The sequence below is a fragment of the Nicotiana sylvestris genome, chromosome 2, assembly GCF_000393655.2.
Source record: "Nicotiana sylvestris chromosome 2, ASM39365v2, whole genome shotgun sequence".
NCBI classification, from domain to species: domain Eukaryota; kingdom Viridiplantae; phylum Streptophyta; class Magnoliopsida; order Solanales; family Solanaceae; genus Nicotiana; species Nicotiana sylvestris.
In genome coordinates this window covers 36231306-36249960 of record NC_091058.1, presented here as the reverse complement: position 1 = coordinate 36249960, position 18655 = coordinate 36231306, and the positions used below count along the sequence as shown (strand labels likewise).

At 39.0% G+C, this 18655-nt stretch overlaps 1 protein-coding gene across 1 annotated transcript; it reads left to right on the top strand.

The window, feature by feature from the left end:
* Window positions 1-1686: 1686 nt before the first annotated feature.
* On the top strand, window positions 1687-3293 carry LOC138884225 (uncharacterized). The gene is made up of 3 exons (XM_070165300.1): window positions 1687-2088; window positions 2368-2673; window positions 2973-3293. Exons 1-3 carry the CDS (start codon window positions 1687-1689, stop codon window positions 3291-3293), a joined length of 1029 nt encoding a protein of 342 aa, XP_070021401.1.
* The last annotated feature ends 15362 nt before the right edge of the window (window positions 3294-18655 follow it).

Here is an 18655-nt window from a genome sequence, read left to right as displayed (position 1 = left end):
TGATGAAGAGGAGGCATTTGAGGAAATTAGTAAAGAACTAAATCATTTTGAAGAGAAACCCAAGCCTAATTTGAGTGAAACTAAAGCAATCAATTTAGAGGATCCAGATAATATCAGAGAAACCAAGATAAGTGTACACCTGGAGCCACAAATCAAGGAAGAAATAATCAAAGCATTGTTTGAATATAAAAAAAATTTTGCGTGGTCATATGATGACATGCCGGGCTTGAGTACTGATTTGGTAGTTCATAAATTGCCAACTGATCCGGCATTCCCTCCTGTCAAGCAAAAGTTAAGGAAGTTTAAGACTGACATGAGTGTGAAGATCAAGAAAGAAATCACAAAGCAGCTGGATGTAAAGTTCATTCGGGTTACTCGATATCCCACTTAGTTAGCTAATGTTGTGTTGGTATTAAAGAAGGATGGTAAGACCAGGGTGTGCGTTGATTACCACGATCTCAACAGAGCAAGTCCAAAGGATAACTTCCCATTGCTAAATATCCACATTTTGATTGACAACTGTGCCAAGCATGAGATCGGGTCTTTTGTGGATTGCTTTGCGGGGTACCACCATATCCTGATGGATAAGAAAGATGCAGAAAAGACAGCGTTCATCAAGCCGTGAAGAACATATTGCTATCGGGTAATTCCATTTGGTTTGAAAAATGTTGGGGCAACTTATATAAGGGCAATGACTACAGTATTTCATGACATGATACACAAAGAGATTGAGGTTTATGTAGATGACGTGATCATAAAGTCAAAACATCAATTTTTTCCAGAGGCTCCACAGATACAACCTTAAGCTCAACCCTGCAAAATATGCATTTGGTGTCCCGTCTAGAAAACTATTGGGGTTTATAGTCAGTCGGCGAGGTATTGAGTTAGATCCGTCAAAGATCAAAGCCATCAAAGAATTGCCACTACCAAGGAATAAGATTGAGGTTATGATCAACTCACAACAACTTGTGAGCCCATCTTTAAGTTGCTAAAGAAGGATGTCGCGGTCAAATGGACTGATGAGTGCCAGGAGGAATTTGATAAGATCAAGGGGTACTCGTCAAACCTACCTATGTTGGTCTCGCCAGAGCCTGGGAGACCTTTAATTCTCTATTTGACAGTCCTGGATAATTCATTCGGTTGTGTGTTGGGTCAACACGACATCACTGGCAAGAAGGAGCAAGCCATCTATTATCTCAGCAAGAAGTCCATATTCTATGAGGTTAAGTATACTCTCCTTAAAAGGAAATGTTGTGCCCTGACTTGGGTGGCACAAAAGTTGAAACATTATCTGTCGTCCTACACTACTTAACTCATTTCTCGCATGGATCCTCTAAAGTATATGTTTCAGAAGCCTATGCCCATAGAAAGACTTGCAAAGTGGCAGATTTTGCTAACAGAGTTTGACATCATCTATGTGACTCAAATTGCAATGAAAGCCCAAACATTGGCCGATCATTTGGCCGAGAACCCGGTGGATGAAGAGTATGAGCCATTGAGGACTTATTTTCCTGATGAAGAGGTGATGCATATTGACAAGGTAGAGCAGGATGAAAAACCAGTTGGAAACTTTTTGTTGATAGAGCTGCTAACATGAAAGGTGTCGGAATAGGGGTTGTGCTCATTTATAAAATAGGGCATCACTACCCTGTTACGGCCCAGCTTTATTTTTATTGTACCAATAATATGGCTGAGTACGAGGCATGCATTCTGGGTTTAAGGTTAGCTGTAGACATGGGAGTCCAGGAAGTCTTGGTTTTGGGAGATTTGCATCTGTTGATGCACCAGATTCAGGGAGAATGGGAGACTCGAGATTTGAAGCTCATACCGTATCGACAATGTTTGCATGATCTTTGTCAACGATTCAGATCATTAGAGTTCATGCATATTCCTAGGATCCATAATGAGGTTGTCAATGTCTTGGCTACTCTGGTTTCAATGTTACACCATCCAGATAAGGCTTATATGGACCCTCTGCATATTCAAGTTTGTTATAAACATGCCTATTGTAATGTGGTTGAGGAGGAACTTGATGGTGAACCTTGGTTCCATGATATACGGAAATACATCAAGTTGGGGGTGTATCCGGTATAGGCCACGGGTGATCAAAAGAGAACAATTCGACGCTTGGCTAGTGGATTTTTCTTGAGCGGGGGAGTCTTGTACAAGAGAACTCCAGATCTTGGATTGCTGAGGTGCATAGATTCTAAACAAGCTTTGACCATCATGTACGAAGTTTATTCCGGAGTTTGCGGTCTACATATGAGCGGATATGTTTTGGCAAAGAAAATTCTTCGACCAGGGTATTATTGGCTCACCATAGAACGAGATTGCATCAGCTTTGTACGCAAATGTCATCAGTGCTAGGTGCACGGTGATCTGATTCATTCTCCACCATCTGAGTTGCACACAATGTCTGCACCATGGCCCTTTGTTTCTTGGGGAATGAATGTCATTGGACTAATTGAGCCAACAACATCGAACGGGCATAGGTATATTATTTTGGTGGCCATTGATTATTTCACCAAGTGGGTTGAAGCTGTAACTTTCAAATATGTGACCAAGAAGGCAGTGGTGGATTTTGTTCATTCAAATCTCATTTGCCGGTTCGAAATCCCCAAGGTAATCATCACGGTTAATGCTGCTAATCTCAGCAGTCATCTGATGAAAGAGGTATGCCAACAGTTTAAGATTATGCATCAAAGTTCCACTCCGTATCACCCTAAGGCAAATGGAGCCATTGAGGCCGCCAACAAGAACATAAAGAAGATTCTTTGAAAGATGGTGCAAGGTTCTACACAATAGTATGAAAAGTTGTCTTTTGCTTTGCTGGTTATCGCACTATTGTGCGCACTTCAGTAGGTGCAACTCCTTATTTACTGGTATATAGGACTGAAGCAAGTATACCTGCGGAGGTCGAGATTCCATCCCTGGGAATTGTTGCTGAAGCCGAAATTGATGATGATGTGTAGGTCAAAACCCGATTGGAGCAGTTAAGTATGATTGATGAGAAAAGACTGGCGGCAGTATGTCATGGTCAATTGTATCAGAAGAGAATGGCAAAAGCATACAACAAGAAGGTGCGTCCCCGGAAATTTAAAGTAGGTCAGCAAGTATTGAAATGCATCCTTCCACATCAAGTTGAAGCTAAAGGCAAGTTTGCCCCAAATTGGCAGGGGTCGTTCATTGTAACAAGAGTGTTGTCCAATAGTACTTTGTATTTAATAGATATAGAAGGCAAACGTGTAGATATGGCTGTCAATTTTGATGCAGTCAAGAGATATTATGTATGATTTCTTTGGTTTGTCTGCACTTGTGTTGTTAGTATTTGGTATGTTTCGAAGATTAGAATGACGAATGCATTTTATTCAGCTATCTAAACACTTTTATCATGTGTTACCCCTTTTGAGCCTTATTTTTTTTTCATACCCCCCTTTTGAAATCGGAATGTTGGAGTTTAGAAATAGAAATAAAAAAAAAAGAAAATAAAAAGATAAAATGGAAAATGAGGAAAAGTAAAGCAAAAGAAAAAAAGAAGAAGAAGAAAGCAAAAGAAAAGTAACAAAAACAAAGCAAATCATATGTCTTGAACTACGTTCGACATGATTCCTTTTAAGGATACGTAGGCAACCTCACGGTTTGGTCCCATCAAAATAAAAATTCAAAATTCCCCAGACTCAAAGAAACTAGGGCAGAAGTTGGTGTTGCAAAATATCTGATTCCAAAAGTTGTAATTTTGAACCCTGTTGGTGGGTTTTCAATAGCCTTGCCTTGTGTTTCTTATGTTTTGATGATCTAAGAAACTTATTGTCAAGAACCAGATAAAGAACCTGACCTACTTGGTGTGCATTTCAAATGAACAATGATTCAGTCTGATCTCCAGCAAGTGAGTGAACAACCACAAAGAGGAACACAACAGTACAGCTGGAGATCAAGTCAAGACAACTGTACAGCTGGAATGCAACTGTAGAAAGTGAATGTCTGCAACTATTACAAAGAGGAACACGAAAGGGACCTGGTCCCTTAGGGTTCTCTGATAGGAGTACAAGTCAACTATACAGCTGGAACGCAACTGCAGAAAGTGACTTCACGCAACTGTACACGCGACAGAGCAGCAGACAGTGTGGCAGTCATTTCTCATTGGGAAGAAGTGTGTACCAAGATTTGACATCACTATTGTGATGTCTTTTGTAGTATAACAACCTGGTGCAAGGCACAAAATATTCACTTGTGCATTTAGTGATATTCTCTCAAGCATCAAAGTGTTCATCCGCCATTGAAGTCACTGGTGTGTCAAGAACAAGAAGACAACTCCACTAAAGGATCAGTTTCACAATGAGTCTATGTGTTATCCGTAGTTGAGTTGTAATCTTGTTATTTGTTATTCATTGTAACTCCTATATTGCTTTCTTAGAAGCTACGGTTTAGGAACCCAAAATCCGCAAACTTTCTAAGTTTATGTTGTGACTAGGATTAGTCATAAGTTTAAAGTCTTTGTAACTAAAGAGTCACAAAGTGGCTTGTGATGAGAGTACCACAAGTTAGTTGAGTTGAATCCTTTGTAATAGAGTTATTACAAAGTGGTTTGTAATAGTGAGATTACAAGTTAGTGAAGTTGAAAGCCTACAAAGTGTAGGTCGTGGTTTTTGTCCCCTTGTGTGGGATTTTTTCACGTAAAAATCCCTCGTCTCTTTTACTTACTGCTTCATAAGTATTTTCAGTAGTAACTCGTAAAGGATCAGGTTCTCTACAATTTGGTGGACGCATATAAGTTAACAATTGGTATCAGAGCAGGTTCTTTCTAAAAGGTTAACACCTAGAAAGGATCTCAATGGCTGCTCCACCTAAGTTTAAGGAAGGACAATCAACCTACAGACCTCCCAAATTCAATGGTCAGTACTACGGCTAGTGGAAGACTCGCATGCATGATTTTATAATGGTCGAAGATTTAAAATTGTGGGACATCATCTGTGGTGGTCCACATGTTCCGATAAAAAAGCTTGAAAAAACTAGACCAATGGTGCCGAAAGACATAAAGGAGTACAGTGATATTGACAGAAAAGTTGTAGAAAAGAAGTATTGCGCCAAGAAAATCTTGGTATATGGTATAGGAACCGATGAGTACAACAGAGTCTCAGCTTGTGATACTACCGAAGAGATATGGGAAGCGTTGCAAACCGCACACGAAGGAACTACTAAAGTTAAACAGTCCAAGATTGACATGCTCACTACAGAGTATGAGCTCTTCAGGATGAAGGATGATGAGTCTATACAGATATGCACACCATATTCACATCCATCATAAATGAGCTTCATTCACTTGAAGATGTTATTCATAGAAACAAGCTTGTAAGGAAAATCCTCAGTGTTCTACCTGGTTCTTGGGAAAGTAAGGTAAATGCCATCACTGAATCTAAAGATCTAGAAACTCTAACCATAGATGAGTTGATTAGTAATCTGAAGAAATACAATATGAAAATAAGGAAAGATAGTTAAAGAAGAGAGCCAAAGAAGGAAAAGAACCCGGTACTCAAGGTGGAAAGCAGTGACTCAAGTGAAGAAGATAGTGATATGGCATATCTTACTAAAAGATTTCAAAAGATGGTTTGAAGAAATGGTAGTATACCAAAGAGGGGCAGTTCAAGTAAGGCAAGGAACAATGATCTCTATCACAGGTGTGGAAAGCTGGGGCATTTCATCAAAGACTGTCCACTCGTGAAACAGGAGCAATACAAACAAAACCCTGACAAAGCAGCAAAAAGGAACCTAGTTCCAGACAAACGATTCAATCGAAAAAGTGCAACTGACAATATTGTGAAGTAGGCTCTTGTTGCTTGGGGAGACTCCTCCAGTGAATCAAAAAGGGAACTAGATGCAGAAAAAAACTCAATGATGGCAGTGGAAACTGAAACAACAAAGTATGACTCACTGTTCGCGATGATGGCTCAGTCTGATGATGATGAAGAAGATGAAGATGATGAGGTAAATTTCAGGGATGTTCAAAGAAATCTGAAATCCTACTCTTCTAAAAAGCTAAGGTCATTCGCAAATGTTCTAATTGATGCTTAGTATAGCCTTGATAATGAGAAGGAGATCCTGACCATAGAACTAGGAGAAGCTGAACAATCTAGAGATGGTTTGGTGATCTGTGTAGTGGACCTAAATGAGACCATAGCTAATCTTGAAAAAGAAAAGGAAGCTCTGAATGAAAGAATAACTAGTGTAGAAAATGAGAGAGATGACCTGATAGTAGTGGTTGTTGACTTGAAGTAAACAATAGAAGGTTTTAGCAATGAGAAACACACTCTAGAAGAAAAAATTGTTGCTACTGAGCAAGAGGGGGATGATTTTCTAGTAATAACCACTGACCTAGAGGAAACCATTGAGGGACTCAATAGAGAACATAGGACTGTGAGTCTTGGGAAAGGGAAGGAAGTAGCCAGTGAGACACACATCAAGCTTGAACAGGAATTAAATGATGTAAAAACTAGTCAATATGGTGAACTTGAGAAAAATCGGCAGCTTCAAGCTGAATTGGAGAAAGTAAAAATTGATCTTGAGAAATCTCTGAAGTGGAACTGGTCCTCAAATGTTGTCATTGTCATGTATTTGAACAATAGTGGAAGCAGGCAGGGAATCGGGTTCCAAAGGGAGAAAACTCCTTACAGCCCTCACAGCAAGTACGTCATTGTTCCTGACAACTGGCTGTGTACCCACTGTAGGAACAATGGGCACTTCAAAGAAAATTGTCAGGCCAGGGTTCAATCTGTTCAGAAAAACAAAGTGTTTACTGACAAAGTGACTACTAACAAGGGAGCAGGTACCGCTCGCAAGAAACGAATATTGCCTGCATGGACTAGAAAAGCTCTTATCCATCCCTTTTATCATAACAAGAGACCCAAACTAGTTTGGGTTCCTAAATCTAACCCATAATTTGCATGTGCAGGGAACAGTGAGAGGAAGCGAACTGCAATGAACTATGGACAGTGGATGCTTAAAGTACATGATTGGAAGCACCGTGGATTTCTTCTCACTGAAAGCCGTGCAGGAAAGGAGTGCATCCCTTGAAAAAGGAGGGGGTACATTCTCAGTGTTGGAAAAGTTGGAAAATCCCTTTGACACTCAATTGAGAACGTGTACTATGAGGATGGCCTGAAGTTCAGTCTCCTGAGTGTCTCTCAAATCTGTGATAAAGGGAACAAAGTAGAGTTCTTATCAAAAGTTTGCACAGCTACCAATTTGGTTACTGGGAAAGTGGTCTTAGTGGCCAAAGAAACAAGAACATCTACGTTGCTGACATTGAATATGTACAAGCTAGTGATATGAGATGCTTGAAGTCAGTTCGCAGAACTTTGGCATGGAAGATTGGGGAATGAAAGCTTCTCACTTCTGAATAAACTAATTCAGATGGACCTGGTTCGTGGTCTGCCAAATTCAAGATTCACCTAGACACTGGTTCTTAGAACAAAGGATAAGACTTTCGAGGTGTTTATGGCCTTTGCCAAAAAGATCCAAGAGAAGATAAAATTGAAGGTAGTATGCATCAGATTTGACCATAGGACAGAATGTGACAACGCCAAATTTGATGAGCTTGCAACAAAAATGAAATCACACACAACTTCTCGGCACCAAGGACTCAACAGCAAAATGGTGTTGCTGAAAGAAAGAAAAGAACTCTGGAAGACATGGCATGGACAATGCTCATCGACAGTGGAATCACCAAAAGGTTCTGGGAAAAGCAATAAAAATTGCTTGCTACTTGGTGAACAGGTGTATGATAAGGTCCCTCCTGAACAAAACCCACTATGAGCTACCAAATGGAAGAAAACCAAAGACAACTTATCTGAGAATCTTTTTGAAATGAAAATGCCATGTTTTCAACAACGAGAAGGACCAACTTGGGAAGTTTAATGCAAAAGGCGATCAAGGAATCTTTCTGGGATACTCCCCATAAAGCAAAGGCCACAAAGTCTACAACAAAAGGGCACACTGGGTGGAAGGAAGTATTCATGTGCTATTCAACGAGACACCTTCGTCTAACAAAGGAGGAAATAGTGATGATCAATATAATGAACCATGTCTGGCACCTAGGAAATATCTGAGGTTTCGAATGAGAAGGATGATATGATGAGTAAGATGAAGGAGACAGGTGAAAGACAATGCACCATCCGCTTTCACTTTTCATAAGGAACCTGGTACTTTAATTACTACCATTGAAGCTGAAGAAAGAGTGGAGATGCAGTGCAAGGCACTCCACAAGTAATAGAACAAGGAATGCAGGGAAATCTAATTAACCTACCAAGTTCCTCTACCAATCAAACCTCAGTCCCAAACTAGAAACACAAAAGCTCTCATATACTTGATAACATAAGCACTCCTTTTATTCTGGTTTTAGACAATAATCAAAAAATTTAAAAAAAAAATCTAGTCCCTTCTGTATTTCCACTCTAGAATAGAATTCAAAGTTAAGTCCCAAGGAATCCCACTTGAAGGCTACCAAAAGAAGGTTGAAATACCTTAATGGAACTCAGGACCTGGTCCTGTATTACCCCTCAGGTGACAGTTTTAATCTTATTAGGTATGCTGATGTTAATTATGCAGGTTATCTTGTGGACAGAAAAAGCACTTCTGGAATGGTTCACCTGCCATGATCATGTTTCATCTCTTGGGGCAAAAGGAAACAAAACTCAATGGCTTCGTCAACAACTGAAGCAGAATGCGTAGCGGCAGCATCCTGATGTGCTCAAACCCTATGAATTAAGCAGCAACTGGAAGATTTTGGGGTATTTTCTAATGGCATACCTTCTCTATCCAGTTCAAAACAAGAGGACCAAGCACATTGAGGTGAAGTATTATCTTCTAAGGATCAATGTGGAGAAAGGGTTGATCTTTGGAAAGTCCTGCGGCACAGAAGGCCGAATTCCAAATATTCTTATCAAAGACTTGAGGAGGGAACATTTTGGGATAAACAAGGTGAAACCGGGGTTACTGAAACCTAATAGAGAACCTGATTCGCTATTAGTTGGCTATAAAAAGCACCTTCAGGTAAAATTAGCTAAAGTATTTTCTGACAAAGCCTAACTCACATTGATATCGTTGCAGGTAAACACGCATGACGATCATAGAAGCTAAAGGTACAGTTATGAACTGCAAAAGAAGAGCTGCTAAAATCTTTTTCAAAAAAAAAATGTTCGGGCATCAGGTTCCTGTTCCACAGGTTAGTAGTAATATTTTTGATCTGCATGCCTTCTCAAAAATGTTAATAAAATTGACTCAACTGCTACATCATCTGACTTTTCAAAGTCTGCATGTCATGTCTTGTCTTTCAAATCCCTTCATCCCCTCTGCACGATAATGTTTTCTCACAAACCTACCACCGTTTTCAGAACTATTCAGAACTTGTTTCTCTCTTTTCTCATCATTAGTCCTTTTTCCATTAAAACTTTCTTTCTCCCTCACAGTAAGTCATGAACCTTTATCTCTTCTGTATATTTGTGATTCTCTCTTCATCTCTCTCTCTCTCTCACTCTACTTACCTACCAAATACTCTTATAATGGCAATCGAATGATCGTTTCATTCTCCCACCATTAACACCACTCTCACTTCCTTATCATCCTTAAAATCATCCCCAGAAATTCGCTATTCCACTTCTTCCAATACTACTATATCCACACCCGGTTCCTCCTCTTTTCCTATAGTTTTTCCCTTTCTGACAAACCCTGTTTCCCTTCCATGTTTTGATAACCCTGTGTCTCGTCATTCCTATGATTTCATCAAGGAACACTTAGGAGGTTTCACCTCTCAAGTGTTAGAGGTCTCTAAGGATGATCTTGATAAGTATCTAAACACCTCCATTTGGACTTAGTGACTCTTACAAAGTCACCAGAAAAGGAAGCAGCGCATAACATCATAGCTATCACTGCTAAGTGTCTTGTGAATGAAGGAGTATATCTCTCGTCTGAGTATCAGGGGGAAGAAACTCCATTCCTAGGCGATGTAAGAACCATAGTACTCCTAGAGTCTTTGGCTCATAAGACGTTCCCAAAAACACCTACTGAAGAACTTGATTCTCTTCCAAGTAAACCCACTTCTGCACCTCCTGATGATTCTAAGCTCTTAGAATCCTCACCCAAGTCACCCACTATCAGGACGCAGCAGAAAGAGGGCTTTGAGTCTACATTGCAGAAAAGTAGGAGGAGTGTCAAGACAAGGAAAAAGAGATTGATGAATCAAGGGAAATTTGTTATGGACAAGAGCGGGGGAGACAAAAATGCTCCAAAGTAACCTGGTTTCTTAGTGAAACAATCTATAAAAGCTCAAAAGTTTATGGATGAAGCTTCCAATGAAACTATTGAGAAACAAAATGGTGCATCCGTGAAGGACAGCAGCAAGTCTAAGAAGATTCCAATTGAGCAAGCCATGTCTGAAGATGATAATGTGGGACTAGTAAGTTGGAAAGGAAAGTTTGTTGAAGGATCTAGCAAACTAAAACGGGAAACTATAAGGGAACCTGGTCTTCTGAGGACCATGCCCAGTGATAGTAGTCTTTGGCAGGAGAGATTAAGAACTCAGAAAGTTTTGTGGGGTCGTACATTTGACCCAGCAATTTCAGAGATGGCCGGTATGAGAATAATTCTAGAGATAGTGGAATTTCAGCAATGGGAGCATTTGTTTCAAGGGAGCATGCCTCTGGTGTACGAAGATGCAGTTCAAAATTTCTACACATCTCTCTTCACAGTTGAAGGGGATCACATTTGTGCGCTAGTGAATAGAGTAAACATTGTACTCGATGCTTCAGCATTGGGAAAGGTTCTCAAAATTCCATGTGAAGGGATGTCCTCAGTCAAAGGTGTCTATGGTGTCAACTTTAGGAGAGCTATCATGAAAGAGCAAGTTATTCAAGAGGGGGAACAGGTGCATAAGAAGGTATTACTTCCTGAGTATCAGCTTCTTTTTGAACTGGTCAATAAGGTGCTCTTACCTCATTCTGAGAGAGGTCCATTGCTACAAAATTGGATATGGTCTTAATGGAGGCGCTTGATGAGTTTGTCCCAATCAATTTGCCAGCAATCATGATAGATCACATGCAAAAGGTGGCAAACTTTAAAGGTGGGAATCATGGGCTACCATATGGTTTTTTCCTCACTCAAGTGTTCAGATTTTATAAGGTTCCCTTGGGTAATCCCAGAGTGGGAAAATATAAAAAATCTGATTAAGGGGGAATCAAAAGCAAAAGGTAAGGGGGAACTTGTGTATTTACTGGTACCTTATCTGGTTATTTCTGCTATAAACAAATACTATCGCTCCCTAAGTTTGTCATCATCAAAAAGGGGAAAATTGATGGGTTTTCAATAGCCTTGCCTTGTATTTCTTATGTTCTGATGATCTAACAAACTTATTGTCAAGAACCAGATAAAGAACCTGACCTACTTGGTGTACATTTCAAATGAACAATGATTCAGTCTGATCTCCAGCAAGTGAGTGAACAACCACAAAGAGGAACACAACAGTACAGTTGGAGATCAAGTCAAGTCAACTGTACAGCTAGAATACAACTGCAAAAAGTGACTGTTTGCAACTGTTACAAAGAGGAATACAACAGGGAGCTGGTCCCTCAGGGTTCTCTGATAGGAGTACAAGTCAACTATACAGTTGGAACACAACTGCAGAAAGTGACTCCCCGCAACTGTACACACAACAGTGTAGCAGACAGTGCGGTAGTCATTTCTCATTGGGAAGAAGTGTGTACCAAGATTTAACATCACTATTGTGATGTCTTTTGTAGTATAACAACCTGGTGCAAGGCACAAAATATTCACTTGTGCATTTAGTGATATTCTCTCAAGCATCAAAGTGTTCATCCGGCATTAAAGTCACTGGTGTATTAAGAACAAGAAGACAACTCCACTAAAGGATCAGTTTCACAATGAGTCTATGTGTTATCTGTAGTTGAGTTGTAATCTTGTTATTTGTTCTTCATTGTAACTCCTATATTGCTTTCTTAGAAGCTACATTTTAGGAAACCCAAATCCGTAAACTTTCTAAGTTTATGTTGTGACTAGGATTAGTCATAAGTTTAAAGTCTTTGCAACTAGAGAGTCACAAAGTGGCTTGTGGTGAGAGTACCACAAGTTAGTTGAGTTGAATCATTTGTAATAGAGTTATTACAAAGTGGCTTGTAATAGTGAGATTACAAGTTAGTGAAGTTGAAAGCCCATAAAGTGTAGGCCGTGGTTTTTGTCCCCTTGTGTGGGATTTTTCCACGTAAAAATCCCTCGTCTCTTTTACTTACTGCTTCATAAGTATTCTCAGTAGAAACTCATAAAGGATCAGGTTCTCTAAAGTTTGGTTAACGCATATAAGTTAACACCTGTTATTTTAAACTATTTTTAAGCCGCATGCCGCCTTTTCTTTCTAACCTCGTCCAAAATCCCGTACCCCAATCCAAAGAAAGACTTTTTGATCAATCCTTGAGGAATGCCAAGTCAAGCGAGATAGATGTATGATTCACATTATGGGTAAAACTCCATTCATGCACAAGGAAAAATGAATAAATGAGAGAGTCTTATTGGTGAAAACCCCCACGGGCACCGTAGGGCGATGAAAAGCTGAGAGAAAATTAAAATGAGAGAGTCTTATTGGTGAAAACCCTCACAGGCAACATAAGCCGACAGTGAGTTAAGAGAAGAGCAAATGAGAGAAGTTTGCTGGTGAAAACCCTTCAGGGCACTATAAGCCGAATGAGGTTTGTAACTTTGTAGAGAGGTTGGAATATGGGAATCCCAGTTGTAAAGTATGAAGATGGGGCATGAACTAAAATGTGATTAGGTGAATGGACTGGGCTGATTAATCCGAAATGCATGTCATGATCATTGGTGCCAGTTGCTTCACTCAGATAAGTCTCTTTTTCATTCTTCCTCAAATAGTCGTCTTGGTTCAAAATTTTCTTCTTTATTCCTAATTCTCGAAGTCACTTTGTTTCATTTTCTTTTGGGTCTACTTTTTTAAGTCTTTCTCAATGGTAGCCTTGTTAATCAAGCAAGAAAGGATTTCAAAGCCTATTACCAACTTTCAATTGCACAAAGCAAAATTCTGGCCAGAGCACATCACAAATGGCGTGATTCAGATTAAGCAATTAAATTTTAAAAGGAGCTCAAGCGGTCAAGTGGATCGTGAATTTTGAGGAAGTATAACGGTTCAGAATGGGCAAGACAGAGTTTTCAAATAACAGGCTGAGTGTAAGCTACTGGGGTCATTCAGGGTTCTGTGATTGAGGTTCGATCAGAAGGTCAAACAATTCTTTGCTAGCCCAAGGCGGCTAATCGAAACAAAGCATGGCAGTAGAAAGGCCACCTTCAGTAAGAATGTCGCAAACTAACCACCACATTTTCAAACTGATAAGATTTTCTTTGATTGAAATGGGGGCAGGAAATTATGTTTGTTCTAGAAGAACTCTCCGTGAGGAAAGCATGTGCCAGACAGGTTCGGCCGTAAGTTTTCAGGACCCTCCTGGATAATGGGATTTAGTTTGAGTTTTCAGGACCCTCTTGGAAAATAGGATTTAGTTGTGAGTTTTCACGACCCTCCTGGATAATGGGGATGTAGTCAAGTTGTCAGGACTCTCTTAGATAATGGGATTTAGTTTAAAGTTTCAGGACCCTCCTGGATAATGGGATTTAGTTTAAAGTTTAGGACCCTCCTGGATAACGGGATTGAATTTTAAATGTTCGGGATCCTCCGGGATAGTGGGATTTAGTTGTGAGTTGTCAGGACCCTACTGGATAATGGGGATTTCGTTTTTGAATTGTCAGGACCCTCCTGGATAATGGAATACAGTTTCAAGTCATCAGGACTCGCCTGGATAATGAGATTTAGTTTAAGTTTTCCAAGACCCTCCTAGATAATGGGACAGTTTAAAGTTCAGGACCCTCCTGGATAATGGGATTTAGCTTTAAGTTTCAGGACCCTTCTGGACAATGGGATTTAGTTCAAGTTTTCAGGACCCACCTGGACAATGGGATTTAATTCAAGTGTCAGGACCCTCCTAGATAATGAGATTTAGCTTTAAATTTCAGGACCCTCCTGGATAATGGGATTTAATTTAAAGTTCAATACCCTCCTGAATAATGGGATTGAGTTTTAAATTTTTAGGACCCTCCTGGATAATGGGTTTAGTTTGAATTTTCAGGGCCCTCCTGGATAATGGGTTTAGTTTGAATTTTCAGGGCCCTCCTGGATAATGGGATTTAGTTTGAGTTTTCAGGACCCTCTTGGATAATGGGATATAGTTTAAGTTCTCAGGACCCTCCTGGATAATGAGGTTTAATTTAAATTTTCAGGGCCCTCCTGGATAATGGGATGTTGTTTAAAGTTTAGGACCCGACTGGATAATGGGATTTAGTTTAAGTATTTTCAGGACCCGCCTGGATAATGGGATTTAATTATAATTGTCAGGACCCTCCTGGATAATGGGATATAATTTAAGTTCTCAGGACCCTCCTGAACAATGGGATTTAGCTTTAAGTTTTAGGACCCTCCTAGATAATGGGATTTAGTTTCAAGTTTTCAGGACCCTCCTGGAAAATGGGATACACTTTCGAGTTGTCATGATCCTCCTGGATAATGGGATTTAGCTTTTAAATTTGGAAAGATTTCTTGGTTAATAGGATCCGACTAACATTTATAGAGTTTCCTGGTTCCAAACTGGGGCAGAAAGGTTTCTTTTATTTTATCTGTTTTGTCATAGTAACAGACACCCACCTGGTGAACAAGAAAACTCATTCAAGTATTAAGTCAAGCAACAGGCACCTACCTGGAAAACAAGGGAGTTCATTTCAAGTATCAAGTCAAGTAGCAGGCACCCACCTAGAGAATGAGGGAATACATTTTAGAGTTAAGTTCAGAGTCCAAGACAGTAACAGGAACCCGCCTGAAGAATGGGGTCAATTCAAGTTAGAAATAACATAAGTTTGCCTCGAGAGTGCGAGTCAACAGTTCAAGATGCGCGGCAGAACTATAGAAGTTTCAAGATCAAGTTTGAAGACATATAGATAGGAATCTTGTAACTCATAGATAATAGATTTTCCTAGCTTCTTTTCATTTTGGTTTCGGTGTAATGAGGAGTTCAGCAAACAGTAATAGCAGCAACAGCAGTGAAATCATAGCTTCCCAGTAGTCCCAGCTACCAAAACATCCAGAACTACACTGACGTGATTCTTTTACAGTCAAGGATATGTAGGCAACCTCGGAAGCAAGGTTCGGTCAGACTTTTCAAAAATGCTTCCTACGGAGTATCCAAACGGGCAAAAATCACTCGTATTCGCTCACTTTATCTTTGCCCGAAAACTCTTCGTGTTTCCGAGCAAAGAGGGGCAGTTGTGAGCACGTGATTTTTGCCCGACCAAAATACGCCTACAAAATCACAAAATAGATTTTTGTAGTTTATTTTAATTTTTATAGAATTTCTAGGAATGTTTGCTTAATTATTTGCATTTTTGCATATATTAAAAGCATAGAACATAACTGAAAAATATATATTTAATTCTCATGCATTGCATTATTAGGTTGATTTTTTATTTAATTATCAATTAATTGCATCATAAAACAAAAATCAAAAATATATAAATTATTCCACATTGTAGCTTAGTTTTATAAATTAGTATATTTCTTGCATTAGTTCTAAATCAATTAATTATTTTAGTATTAGAATTAGATAAGTAAGTCAATTCACATTACTAGGTTTTGTTTAGGATTTAATTTAGGTTTAATTAAGTTTATTAGTAATTAGTATTTTTAAATTAAAATTGAGTCAAATAAATAAAGAGGGGAATTTGGCCTTAGAACTTGATTTGGGCCTTTGAAATTATTGAGCCCAGACCCTTTTTCTCTCTAAAATCCGCCCAGCCCAACCCCCTACCCCGTCCAGGTCCCCCACTTAACCAAATGACGTTGTTTGGCTTCCTTCAATCCCAACCATTGATCTTTGATGATCCAACGGTTGGGAACTCAACACCTCTTACCCATATATATGTCCTAACACCCCCCCCATACCCTAAAGATCCCCCCATTTCCCCCCGTCTCCATTCAACTCCAAACCCTAGCCACCCTTAACTCCTATCCGCCTCAACCTACAAACCCTAGCGGCCACCCACCGGAAATCATCTCATAGCAGTGGTCGGTCTCCAAATTCGCCAAATTCAAACCCTAAAACCTCCACACTCCCCTCAGCCAAGATCCCTCATTAACTTCCCCAAAAAATCGCCCAAACTCCATGAAATCTGAATCTGGAAATCGCAGAAAACCTAAAATTTTCCTTTTGTTTGAGTTGCCGTTGTTTTTGGTTCATTTGGGATCGAAACCTATGCCAGTCAGTGCCTTTGTGAGATTTACACAAATGTTTGATGATTTCATGGCCAAAACCTTGGTATTTTGGAGCGTATGAGTCAGTCCTCACCTCGCTTTGTTTCTTCTTAACGGGCTAGTAGGAGATATTGTTGCACATCAACACTGTCTTGCACGGAAAAGTCCGGCCAATGTGTGTTCAGGAATTTCTTTGGCTTGTTCGTTGGAACACTCAGGTATTGCGTCGCTCTGTTAATATGTCATTAGTTAGATTAGTTGCATGTTAGTTACATTTATTGAAATTAGTTTGTGTTCAGAAGCATCCCTCGTTCGTGCCTTCATTTTGTTTTCAAGGTTTATTTTCTTTCTGTTTTTCTTTGTGTTTCCATGTCTGAGCTGGTAGTCTGTTTAGGGTTCATTAATCTATTTATTTTGTTTTAGAATCATCAGTATTACAATTTTCCAGCTGTTTGATTAGATTTGTTAATTTGGTTTAATTTGTGCCTGTTTAGTTTAATTTTTCAAATAGTTTTATTATTATTGTATTTAGCCATTATTCTTGTTTGAATCGTTTGTTCGGGGTTTTCTTAGTTGTCTAATTAGTTTTAGATCAGTTTTTGAGTCTTAGCCAGTTTGTTTTTTCATTAATGTTGTTTTAACTTTATTGGCATTAATTGAAATTTGTGAAGGGTAAAAGAATCAAAAAAATAACTTAAAGGGGTCATTTGAACGATGGGTAAATAGGAAATTGAGATAAGGCAATTAGAGGGTTCTAGAACATGGGCAGTTGGCCCTATTTGGCCAGTACAATATACTGAAACCAATTAGAAACAGCCAGTTGTCCAATTCTGTTAAAAAGATGCTCTTTGAGGGTTGCTTTCAAAGGGAATTATTCCTGACTTGGAGAGAACATAATAGCTCTCTTAGGGTATATATAGAACCTATCCTCATTCAATACAGATAGAGATCGAGACCCTAAAAAATACCTCTAAAATATACAGCTCTATTGTATCATTAGCTAAGCTATTTTCTGGTTTTTGACCTAGGCTAGAATAGTTTTTCTTGGGATTTCTAGTTGGTTTTCAAAAGTTGAAACATGGTTTAAGCTTGGAGTTGTGTGATATTGTTGTGGTGTGCTGCTAATTTCACTATTTTCCTTGTTGCTTCCTGTTGTTTCTTAGAGATTCTTTACTTTGTTTTTGATGTATACAAGTACTTCTATGAACCTTTGAGTGACAAAATTAAGCTCTAAGCATGTGTTTAGGTTGGATGTAATGAGAAGTTGGTGTTCAAATATTAAACTCCAGTTTTTCCTTACATAATGATGCTCTCCAGTTGTTTAGTTTTGTAATTTTGTTTTAGCTTCATTTAAGTATTCGGAATCTGTTTGATAGTCAATAGCCTAGTTAGGAGTTTCATGTATGAATGTTCAAATTAGTTCATCTATTCCATGGACAGTTCAAAATTTCGAAATGGTTAATATCCCCAGTAGCTTATTTAGTCGTTTGTTAGGGGATGATGGTTAGTATGCTATACATGATCAAAAAAAACTCTAATGTTTAGTTGTTGAGTACATTCATCTTAATCGTCTAAAAATCTAGCATTGATAAGGTGATTGCATATTTGGGATTAACGTATTTAATGAGTATTTTAAGGTTTAAGCTTATAGTATTATCACTGATGGTTTGTTAATGATTTAAGGCTTAGAATGTGGTTGTCCAGTACTTTAATTTTCCAATATTTATGTAGCTTTTTGTTATATGTGAAATAGAAGGAATCAGGCCTCATTAGGGCCTTAACGTTAAAGGTCCTCTTGCTAAAACAGTTGGTCCTGGCGTTGGCCCAGATGAGGCAACTTGGTTGAAACCAGGCCCAACGCATTCCTGCTCCTATTTTTCTTTCACTTTTGAGCTTAATTTCGAACCTAAGAAACTTCATCATTTTTCTTCATTAAGATCTTTTTTAAGATAGGAGAATGAGCTTTAATGTTGAAGGCTTTCTTTCAAAGCATATGGGCCTGGTATTGGCCCAAATGAGACTGCCAAGTCAAAAAACAGGCTCACTTGGTTCCGTCCTCCTTTGTTTTCATTCCTAGGCTTAATTTCGAGCCCAGTCAGCACCAGCCATATTTTTCTTGCAAATTTTCCTTAGATAATGTAGTGGGCTTGCTGCTGGCCCAATTTTCTCCAAATAATAATTAGAGTCAACATGTCTTCCCAATGCATATTAGTAACTAGTAGCCTTCATTGAATGTCGAATTAGTTTTAAATATGAATACTCGTAGTTTGCTTAAGGTGCGCTATAATAAATCAT